This window comes from Varanus komodoensis, unplaced genomic scaffold (assembly GCF_004798865.1).
Source record: "Varanus komodoensis strain SLA01 unplaced genomic scaffold, ASM479886v1 scaffold3, whole genome shotgun sequence".
Taxonomy (NCBI): Eukaryota; Metazoa; Chordata; class Lepidosauria; order Squamata; family Varanidae; genus Varanus; species Varanus komodoensis.
Window position 1 is genome coordinate 2,437,933 of NW_025335761.1, and position 12,473 is coordinate 2,450,405.

Below are 12,473 nucleotides of genomic sequence, written 5' to 3' on the forward strand. Positions count from 1 at the left end.
TGACAGTAACGCTAGCCAGTCATATTTGTAGATAAGAATAAACAGGAGGTTCATTATCTGACAACATAAGAGAAAGACATTAGCCGAGACAAATACCACAAATGGTACTGTCCCTTTGCCCTGAGAGTTCCTCATTTTTTCTAAATTTCAGAAATTTGTAAAATGAAGCAAACAAACAAAAGGTCTTTGGCATAAACTTTTGGGCACACCATTCTTTCCAGATGCATGAACAATCAACCTCAATTTGGCCTATCTATCTATGTCTGTGGAAAGGTGTGTGAGATGTGAATTCAGAAAAAATCAAAATGCAAAAATGCACAAACACTGATATTTACTTGAAAGGCTGTCATTTACAAGATGACCCTGTACAATAACACAATTGCAATAGTGAATTGTTTAATGTATTGAAATTCAGGAAAGTACAGACAGGTATTACTACTTGAAAGGTTGCTATTCACAAAACATGGGTGAAAAACAGACAATTAATATATAGGTAGTGTGATTAAAGAGAATAACTTTATCTCCATACAAACCAGAGGAAATAGAGTTGAACTTCTTAAATTGTACTTCAGCAATTTCATACTGGTATGTACCTCTTCAATTCCTATGTTCAAGGTTGGACACTTTAAGGAACACTCACTGCCTTCCTTGGAAGTTAAAATGTAGATTGCATTATTAGGTTCTTCAATAACATTGCAAGGGTGGTGGTGTTATCTAGGCCTGCCACGAAGTCTGCTTCCTGTGTTTCCGTATCCTTGTCATGATATTTTTCTCTCTTACTGCCACTGGCAGGTAGGCCTGAACTTGCTTAGAGACAGGAATTCAACTTAAAAAGGACATCCACCACTACCAGACTATCCACAAGATCAATGGTTTGCATATCTCTCATCCTTCAAAGTAACAGATGTCATCATTTGCCAATGTACTCTGCATGTGACAAACAGGACAGTCACACACTTTGGGGGAATGCAAAGTAATAAATGGCCACAGATCTGATCTAAGGAATGACACTATTCAGAAACCAGCGGCAGAACTTCTCGACCTTCAAAGGTACCCCGAATGATTTTAAAACAATCATTCTTAAACAAAGCAAGGATTTCAAAGGCAGATACCACTGTGGAATTGGTGAAGTACAATTCATTAAGAAATACAACTTTATTTTGAATAAGGCAAAAGTTTCATCTGAAAGTGTACTACATATGTTAATTGGCTCACCATTGCAATTATGTCTGGGTTATCATCCAACAACATTTTATGAATGGCAACTGTTAAATAATCAGTCTGTACTTTCTGTCTTTCAGCTTTGAAATTCAATATGTTGATCAGTTAATCAATGTGCCATAACTCAAACAAAGTCTTCTGAATGACAGCTGTTAAGGTAATTATCACTGTTTGTGCTTTATGGATTTCAGTGCCCTCCAACAGCACTGATTCTCTATCCCCCTCACCCTCTCCAGTTTGCTTTCCTGCATATACTTTATACATCTGCCTGTTTGAGGCTGGCATTGCATGTACCTAGTGAAGTGGACAGTATCCACAAAAGCTTGTGGCAGAATACATAAATGTGTTAGGCTTTCATGAGCCACAAAATTCTTTATTATTTTTTCTACTATGGACTAACAGAGCTACCCCTCTGGAAATATTTGCAAAGCAAAGCAACTATCACGAGCCCTGAAAGATGAGAAAATTAGAAAGGCCTGAAAAATGCTAGTCGACCTATTCATGCCTTTGACCCCCCCCCACCCCCACAAAAAGACAAACCCTTCCCTACCCCAAGGTTTCCCCCTCTAAAGTTGGTAATCCATGCTAGTACATTTAAAACTATATTTAAGACTGCCATCTCCACAAATGACAATGCAGAAAGGCACTTTGGTTAAAAAGAAATTAACTCCAACTCTACAGCTTCCAAAGCTTCCAGTATTTCATACAGATATTCTTACTGTTTCAACAGGATTATGTTTTGGCTTATTCCAAGGGCAACTTCTTACTCAACATAAGATGCATGGAAAGCAGTATTGGGCAGTGGAATGGCAGCATAAAATATAATAGTTTAATTTATATAACTTTATTTAATATAAGAGGAAGGTCAATGCATGACTTTTTTTCAGAAGTGGCAAAACTCTAAATAGATTGGGTGAATGCAGGAAAGCAAAAAACTCGAGGTGCCTACTTGCATTTTTAAAACAAAGACATGGGTCTTTAAAGGAGCAAGGCAGAAAATGGCCTGAATTAATTGTGCCTTTGCCCTCTTTCATACAGATGCTTTGCACTCTGGTAACTGCTTCCCTGTGAATAATCACACACCTCTGTGGAATGTATGTCAATTGGTCCAACCATTTGGGATGGGATGGCACCCTGCAGCAGAAAGGATACTAATACCTTTGGCTACAGGGAGGCATAGAAATATCATAAATAAATAAATAAATAAATACATAGCTGGGTGAAACCCATCAAGCAAGTCTCATCCACACAGCTGCGATATTTACACCAACTCTTCTACAGTGGAAACTTGCAGCAGAAGGAACTAGTACACATACCTTTGTGTTCTCTGAATTGAGAAATCAATCCTTTTCATGCATACTAAACAGCAGAGCTACACGCAAATTGTGTGGCATGAACACAAATGATGCTAGTTTGTTCTCTTTATGTTGTCTCTCTCTTACTAATTGCTCCCTCTATGAAGCACCATGAGAGACACTTGGAAACCATAAAAATAATGTACCTTTCTTTCTGGCTGTGTCATCTGGATCAAGATTCCTGGTTACTGTGACAACTTTAAGAACTAAGTGATTGCCTCCTTGCCGAATCATGTTCACCACCTGCCTGTGGCCAACCTTTACTACATTTTCATTATTAACCTGAAACAAAAATAGACAAGAGTTAAGATTAAATTGAGCCAAGATATACAGAGTACAGTTGATTCAAAATTGCTACAAAGAGAAAACACAGTCCTGGAAGGAAAACGTAGAAATGCTTGCAGAATCTGACCCTTCCAAATTTCTGAAACAAACTTCTGGACTAATGTGAGAATTAGTGTGGTGCAGTGGTTAAGAGACCTTGGTTGGGACTTGGGGAATTGAGGTTCTAGTCCCCGCTCAGCCATGGAGCTCACTGGGTTAGTATGAACCAGTCACAGACATTCTGCCCAACCTTCTCACAGGGTTGTTGTTGTGAGAATAAGAGTGAGAGGAGACGGAGAATTATGTAAGCTGCCTTGAGCTGCTTCAAAGTAAAAAAGGTAGGATATAAATATAATCAATCGAAACTAATGTGAGAATCAAAGCTAATTATCCACTAGCTTGCTAAATTTTCCTATGCAATTCTCCTATGCAATTCTGCAATTCTATGCAGTTCAAATAGCGTACCAAAATACATTTTGACAAGTGTACTTTGTGAAAAAAGTTTAAGAACACACAGTTATTTATATATTCAATGATAATTTTTGATGCAGATTTTAAAAAAATGCATATTCATATGGAAATGGAACAGACTGCATAGGTGGTTATATACAAAAATGTCATTGCCTGGAAGAAGATTGATTCCTCCATTCCTCGGTAAAAGTATGACTGATTATCATTTTTGGCATACTGAAAAAATCTTCATGAATCAATTATCACTTATGATAAGTATCCACAAAACCAGAAATTAGAGACCCAGTCACCTCACTCTGTGCTAGGTGTGTAAACAATATTATATTTGATCAAGTAGTTATGTCTATTCAGAATCACACTATTGACATTCTGCCCATTGTGCACTCTTTATCTTTTGCCAAGCCATACACAGGAAAGGCATCCGGTGAAGAGAGAGAACAAAGTCTAATACATACTGTTTACTTGATTTATTTCATTTTCAACTTCTATAGAGATGCACAGCATGAATTATTTCTAGAATGTTAATGTTTCTATTCTTTGCTGGGTAAATATAATTATTTGAACACTCCAAAAGAACCCACTGTAACTGAAATAAGGAAGCGCCGGCCAAAGTATTCTGAGTATTGTTTAATATAATCCATTTTCTTTATATTCCTAGCATGTTTACAATGCAGACAAGTGATTTCTAGCATGCTGGGAAGTCTACTGCTTCTGCGGTTTGTAAGTCAAGGAAATCAAACCACTTGTGGTGGGAGCCTTTCACACGTAGCTAGTTGGTTGTGAGAGCAATTAAGTGCAAAGGGCGATGGGTAGTCATGGGTTGGACCCCTTAGTCTGCCATAGACCCCTGTGAAAAAATGGATGTGCAGAGAACCTTCACGTATGTACACACTGCAGGTCCAACTAGAAACACATTTAACTTGGGTAACATACCAATCCTAGTGCATGAATTCTGTAGCTACCATTTTCTAAGATTGCTGAATGTGCTGGGTGGAAGTGTGAATACCTCCTAATGCCTTAAGGAATGCAGGTAGAAAGCTCATTTTGATACTAAAATGTAGGAAATCTTTTAAAGTACAGATGGGTTGGAAGAATCAATCACTGTTACCACTTACAGTGGTACCTTGGCTCATGAATGCCTCAGTTCACGATCAAATCGGGTCACAAACAGAAATTTCATTAAAAAAATTGCTGCAGGTCACGAACTCTGTATCAGGTGACGATCGCGAGCGTTCCTCCTTCCCTGCACGGGGGGGGGGGGAGATGGCCATGATCGTGCTGGGGGGGAGATGGCCGCGATTGCACCCGTGTTCCCTGCCTGAGCATGCCTGCCTCCCTGCAGCACGCCTGCATCTGCACCCGTCTCCCCCCGAGCACTCCTGCGACCGTGCCCATCTCCCCCCCAAGCGCGCCCGCGATAGCGCCAGTCTCCCCCCCCAGTGTGCCCACAATTGCACCCTTCTCCCCCCACCTCTCGCATGATCTCTGCGGGGGGGGTGGATGGCCACGATCTTTGTTGTTCTTTGTTACTTTGCTTCAAATTTTTGTAAGTTAAAAAAATAGTTACAGAATGGATTAACCTTATTTACATTGACCCTTATGGGGAAATTTGGCTCACAACCAATTTGGGTCATGACCAGAGTCCTGGAACAGATTAAGTTCGTGAGCCAAGGTGTCACTGTATATGATCTAGATGCCAGACTAGCAGGAGGGAAATCTGGGTTCAAAGTCCTGTTCGCCTCTGAAGCATGGTGGGGATAAGAGGAAGACTATGCATAACACCCTACGTTCCTTGGCAGAAGGATGGAATAGAAAGGAAGGAAGTAAATACTTAATAACATTGAAATCAGAGACTACACTCAAACAACAGCACACAGTGTTGACTGATAAATACAAGTAAGGGAGTAGTCCTATGAACAGTGCTCTTGACGCTCATTAAGTCCCTGAAGTTGGATTTTTGCAAGCATCCAGTGCAAAACTAGAATGGTGGAATGGTGGAAGTAATCTTTGCCTTCCAGTAACTCACACTCAGCATTTTAGCTCGAGGTTTGTTTTTGGCTGTCTACCTTGTATTATGGCCTCTGCATTTCCTTCCCTCCCTGCTCTTTTTATCCCCAATCTTTGGTTGAATTTCTGACCTTTGAGAGGCAGTTGGCATAGCTCTTTTCATGCAAGCTGTGAGTGGAGGTTAAGGGATTGGTTGCAGCTCTGCCTGCAACCTCAGATTTGGGAATCCAGAGTATCCCGCACCCCACATATTATGTTTTAATTTCTTCCTGTCAAATCCATTTCCTCCAAGTTGCAGTCCAGCAGATTCTGCATTGTTTAGTTATGATCAGCAAAGCAGCGATAACAAAGAACATACAATAAAACTATGATAAAACCAGCAGTATGGGGTGAAAAGAATATAAAGGTAAAGGTTTCCCCATGACATTAAAGTCCAGTCATGTCTGACTCTTGGGGGTGGTGCTCATCTCTGTTTCCTAGCCAAGGGAGCCAGCATTTGTCCACAGTTTCTGTGGTCATGTGGCCAGCATGACTGAACACCAAGGTGCATGGAATGCTGTTACATTCCCACCAAAGTGGTACCTATTTATCTACTTGCATTTATATGTTTTCAAACTGCAAGGTTGGCAGGATCTGGAATAAAGCACGGGAGTTCACCCTGTTGTGCAGGGTGTCGACCTTTCAGCCCAGCAGCACAGCAGTTTAAACCACTGCGCCACCTGCAGTCCCAAAAAGAGTATAGCACATACCAAAACCAAAGTAAAACCAGCACTTAAAAATAGATTAAAGCAGATTATAAGGATTAAGAGAGATTAAAAGCACCTGTGAGAAGGTGTTCAGTCAATCCAGGAAAAAAACTTAAAAGTAGGCACCAGACAATGAAAAGGACAAGTAGAGATGGGTCTAATTTGCATATTGGTTACGTTCAGACCGTACCCCCACATAACTACTCCTAGCAGTTTCATGTAGATGGTGAAAAGCATGGAGGTAAAATAGAACAAGATTGAGCTGATAGTTCATATTTAAACACCCAGAAGTCTGCTACCAACAAGGCCAATGGGACTTGAAGGTCAGAACATCTATCTGGAGATCTTTAAACCCACCCCTGAAATAGAGTTCTCAGGAACTGCCTAGGGGCCCTCCTGCCCCTTGAGATCAGCAACAGATGCCCTTCTCCGGGAACCCTCTGTGAATGATATTAGGAGGGTGAGTACCCGGAGGAGGGCTTTCTCTGCGGTGGCGCCCCATCTATGGAATGCGCTCCCCAGAGAGGTCTGCCTGGCGCCGCCGTTATTTGTTTTTCGGCGCCAGGCGAAGACCTTTTTATTTAAAACTTATTTTAAGTGTTAATTTATTACGTAGGATTTAAAAAAAAAATTAAGCCGAGATGCACCGGGTTTTAATATCTTTCGTGTATAAATTTTTGTATGATTTTGTTATATTTTGTTTTTGTTGTGAGCTGCCCCGAGGCTTTGTTGCAATGGGGCGGCATAGAAATGTTTTAAATAAATAAATAAAACAGTAATCACCCAAGCAATACCAACACCCAAGTATGAGAATCAGCCGCCCAAGTACGAGCAGAACCACAATATGGTGCTTCTGCAGAACAAGACAGACAGCCTATCTAAAAGGAGATCATTGTTCATATCAAAAGTAACCAAGAGATACAGGAACCCAATTGTCACCTTTCCTACCCCTGTTCCAAAACACAACCAGACTTGAAACGAGATATAAATTAGGTGCTTCAGGAGTAAAAGCTCTACTGGATGGCTCTATGAAGATGGAAAGAAATTGGAAAGAAATCTTTCTTTGCCAATGCCACTACCACATGTTAAGGTGAATTGATACCACATTTAGCACAGATTGCATAACCCAAAAATGTCTGACACACTTTGAAGGGACAAATACTCTACCGTAAAAAAGGCACTGAAAATTGGACCTGACGAGAGTGTGAACTATCCTTTCCTAACCTGATGCCCTCCAGATATTTTGGATTACCACAACTATCCTCCCTCACTAATGGCCATCCTGCCTGGGACAAATGGGAGTTGAAGTCGAAAAAATCTTGAGGAAACCATATTGGGGAAGAGTAGTATAAACAGTATCTGTGAAAAGGAACATTATTTAAAATGTAAGGATTGATCCCTACTGAAAGCTGAACAAGGCTCTTGATCTGTCACCAATGGCCAACTCCATTGCAGGACACATCCAAACAGTATTCATTATTAGCAAATAATCATTCACCATCTTGGGTCATCAGAACTATGCAATACTGAATCTGTGGGATTATACTTGGGAAGAAATCAAAAACGTTTTGCAAACACACATATGCCTTGTGCTCTTACCAGAAGAATTGATGACAGTGTGTAGCTGCAAAATATGTCAGACCAGAATGTATAAACGTAACTTGCTGCATGTTCTGCAAGTGTGAAAAGCTTGTGTCCTAAATAATAAACCCCAGTTCAACTATTTACTTTCCTTTATCGTTATATGCACTATTGTTTGAATGTAGTCTCTGATTTAATGTTATTAAATAAGTATTATTTACTTCATTTTATATTTCACAAAGGAATGGTATACATGTTTGGCGGTGGTATACATGTTTTCTCTCTTCTTATACCCACAGTAATCTTGCTGAGGTAGGTTAATCTAAAACAGTGGTTCCCAGCCTTTCCTATGCTCTGCACCTCTAGAAAATTTTTATGTTTGCCCTCTCTACAAAAGTAATTTCACATCTCAAGTTGAAGAAGTCAAAGTTTAATTTTTTAACCACACCTTGAACCACATACAGTACTGCGGGTGAACAAATTAAAGTGAAAAAAAAAACCTCAGCGCATGAAATTAGGTATAAATTGAGCAATTAGAAAAAAATGTAAACAGCAAAATCAATCCCAAAGACTTCTTTGTTGCACCCCTTGAAATGCCATCTCACACTCCCAGGAATGTGAGCACCCCAAGTTGGGAACCCGTAGTCTAAGAAGAATGATTAGCTGAAGTGCAGATGCTGAGCTTCAAGGCTGTACAGCATTTTAAATTCAGATTGTCCTGCTCCTAGTCTGGCATTCTCTCTACTAGCTAGATCATATAGGCGGTAACAATAACAGCTCGTCTCTCCATTTGGACTACACCCCTCCACATTTTGCAACCCATACTACATTTCTGCGTGCATTTAGATATATATGCATAAATATATAATCATGATATATTTCCAATTCTATGCCTGCCACCTTGGACCATGGCAGCTACAAGGTTCAAGTACTGGAATCAAATGTGTTCCTGTGTGGATTTTGACCAAAGGGAGATTTTAACAACATCTGCACATCACACCAATTGTCAGAGGGACCACATCCACATTTTAGCCCAAGATCCCAGCCACTTGGTCTTTTCAACTCTGTAGCTGCACATTTTATTTTCAAAATGTCTCTTTTGTCCCTGCCTATCTCTTTTTACTGCTGGTGTGTGTGTTTGTGTGTATGAGACACACGCACGCACGCAGATTCCACACTGCAGCTTGGGAGGAGGGTTACTCTGCCTATGCTTCCAAGTGTAACACCATGAGCATTCTGCTAGCATATTCTCCTGTATACACATATAGAGGCCAGCCCAGAACAAAAAGGAGGAGAGGAGATAGGACTCAGGCCTGTAATAAACTATTACAGTTACCTGAAGTATCTAGCATGCCTGGTAGCTAATGAGTCCACCACTGACAGCCTTATTCCAGTCTGATCGCCATACTGGCTACGTACAAACATTTCTGCACAAAACAGACCTCATGTACACACAGTTGCCTCCATAAATGCCCCTCAGCACATTAAAATACTGTGTTGCATATGGTTTGATTTCCAGGATATTGCTTTTCTTCAACATGGAAGCTTTCCTTTAAGTCTACTCTTGGTTTTTACACCTTTAAACAGGTCTTTAGCCTTCTTAATTTTCTAGGTGTTACTTATGGAATTCCTGAACACCTAAACCTCAGAATAGAAAAAATCATTTAAATGAGGATCTATGAGCAGCACATTTCCTTCTAACATCTGGAACTCTTAAAATTAGTCATTAGAGTGCATTTATAATATTTTAGGAATATTATAAATCTCCAGCGGACCAACAGGGTATGAATCACACATATGAACTCTTTACAATGAAAAGTGACAAATGTTTTAAGAAATGCACCATCTGCTGGCATCATTATGTATAATGATGTTATTTAACATTTGGAGTGTGAACAAATTGATACAAGAAAATATTTTTTCTCCCCTGAACACCTGAGAAAATTTCCCCATTAAAGATCATAAAAAATAGCTTTATTAAAAAGTGCTAGATATGAGTTACAAGATATAATACGAACTAACAAGGGTGCCAAGTCCTGCATTTGAATGATTCTTTATGACAGACAGAGAATTTTGTTTCCAAGTTTATTAAGTTCAAGGCTGGCCTATAGTGGGCTTAATTTGTTCAATTTTTCTTTCAGAAAGGTGGTGCTAGCATGAAATAATGTTGAAGCAGACTTGCATTAATGGAGGCTTCACTTTTTAAGATATCTGTTGCTGTTAAGAAGCTTTAAAATGGAAGTTCAGCACAGGACTAAAAACTACAATTTACTGAATTCCCAGCAACAAGACTCCCAATTATGCTCAAAATAATTGATTGCTGCCAAAACATTGAGAATTTTAACCATGAGGCCTCTGCTATTGCCAGCCTTGCTCATGAAGTAAGTTTGAGTAGGAAAGTAACAGAAATGGTGAAAGATTAGAGTGGTGACTCCCTGGGCTTGGGTTTTTCAGACTTTCTTTGTGAATCCTGTGGGAAAGCTTGGAAAGACTGAGCCAGCTGCAAACTGAGTCAGGAAAATTTCAGCCATCACTAATAAATTCTCACCTGTCATACTTGTATATAGGTCATTACTGAGTGAGGATGGGCATGCACTGCTATGGTGTACAGTCCCTTGAGAGGACAGTGGACCAATTAAACGATAAGCAACTAACAGCGGATGCAATCAGTGGCTTCAGGGGCTTTATTCAACTTGTTCCATGACTGCCAACTTTCAGGGGTTTTATGCAAGGACATACAGTAGAAGACAAACTTGTAACAAGGTTTGGCATGACCCTGTTCCATTCTACAGGAAGTCCCTTACATACAAACCTTCAAGTTGCTATCTTTAAAGATGTGAATGCACTTTTGTGTACTCTACTGTAATAACTGAGAGAGCTGAGTCCAGCAAAGCCTAACACAGGTCGCACCAAAGGTAATGCCATATGAGGAAGAACCCATCATACAAACAACATGGGTGCACTTTCCGTACTGCCACGTACCTGGAAGTATAACTTCTGGAAGTCCTCCAGTGTCATTACAACCCTATTACAGTATAGTACTATATAGCCAATTGTGTTAGTTGGGTACAACTTTGTTGGACTTATGAACAAATTGGACTTATGAATTCACCCTCAGAACAGAACTCGTTTGTATGTAGGGGACATTAGGAATGCTTGTGCAAACAGGTCTCTAAGACAGAGGAGGCTTTCCACATCAGACAATTGTACTTCATGTGCCCTGCCCTGTCAGCCAGAGTCCTGTGGGCACTGAACATGCTCAGTCCCCACTGTGCTGTTTTTCAGTTCCTTTAATTTTATTTCTCTTAAGGTTATTTTTAAGTATTTCCACAAAACCTGGGGTTCCCAGTCTGATACAGCATCTGCCTTCTGCTTGGATGGTGGCGGTTTGGCTACATAAAGATCAGCATTTTGAAAACTGAAGAAGGACTTCATCTTCCAGGAAGCAGGTTGGTTGTTTTTCAACACAGTATGTTTAAATTTTACATGTTAATGGCAAACATCTGTAAACGCTGTTTCTATTTTCAAAAAGTAGTTTTGAGGGGAAATATTAGAAAAAATTCTCTCTCTCTCTCTCTCTCTCTCTCTCTCTCTCTCTGTGAGCATGAGAGAGAGAGTGAGCAAGCTTCCATTATCAAGTTTTATTCTTTTCTAGTCCCACAAGCTAGGTTTTGAACTCCATAAAGGAGAAAGAGTTCAGCTACAGAGGAGCTACAATGAAGGGGAGAAAGAGTCAGAAAGCAACCATGTTTCCTTCCCAAAACCTAATACCATTAAAAGTGAAATTATGTGAATATTTGGTCCAGTTCAATTCCAGGGAAGCTAATAAACCAGAGTGGCTTGTTAACTACCTTGTGAATGACCTCCCCCCCATGTGTGTAGGAGGGGTGATTAGCGATTACTCTCACAGTGGTGTGGCTGGTTATGTTATGAGAATCTGACCGGGATGGGTTGCTACTATAGCAGTCCTTGGGTTCTGGGTGGCTTGTCACCCTAGCAGGGGTTGCACAATACAATAAGCTGGTACCACAGCCACCAGTGCCCAGAAAGAAAGATGAATGAATTATTAATATTGACAGATTTTAATGCAATATTCATGCTATACTTTCAATGTCAAGTCTGCCAATAAAACTGACTTCAGATCTGCCTAGCAATTTTAAGGTGGTGTTAATAGCTGTAAGGCTATTTCAACATCCTGAAAATGAATAATCTCCGATGACTACAGAAGCATTCTACACTTTTCTTTGTATATCAGACTGAAGATTACACTTGTCATAGGGAACATAATATTTTAAAAATATAATGTACTTTTTCCAAAGACAACATAAGAAGAATCAAACCGAATCAGACCAAAGGCCTATCTAGTCTAGCATTCTGACTGCACAGTGCTTATGTCTACATAACCCCAATTATACCACCCTCCTGCTTACATTCCCAGCAAGTGGTGTACACAGGCATAGTGCCTCAGATCCTGAGCTAACATATATTCAGTGTGACTAGTAGGCATTGACATTCTTATCTTCCATGAGTTTGTCTGATCTCTTTTAAAAGTCATCCACATCTGTAGCCATCCCTACATCCTGTGGAAGCAAATTCTGTAATTTAACTATGCACTGCACGAAGTCCTTCCTTTTACCTGTCCTATTTCTTCTGCTATTCAGCTGCATTGGATGACCATAGTTTCTAGTGAGGGAGGGAAGTGGTGATACATTGTACATGAATTAAGGGGGGAACCTTCCGATCCACTTTCATTACACCTTGGATAATT

At 40.1% G+C, this 12,473-nt stretch overlaps 1 protein-coding gene across 1 annotated transcript in view; it reads right to left on the reverse strand.

Moving 5' to 3' along the window:
* Nucleotides 1–12,473, reverse strand: part of SHANK2 (SH3 and multiple ankyrin repeat domains 2) — a 162,438-nt gene that overhangs the window by 59,995 nt on the left and 89,970 nt on the right. Inside the window, exon 3 of the mRNA XM_044437030.1 lies at nucleotides 2,723–2,858. Coding sequence (XP_044292965.1) covers nucleotides 2,723–2,858 — 136 coding nt within the window. The remainder of the gene's footprint in view (nucleotides 1–2,722; nucleotides 2,859–12,473) is intronic.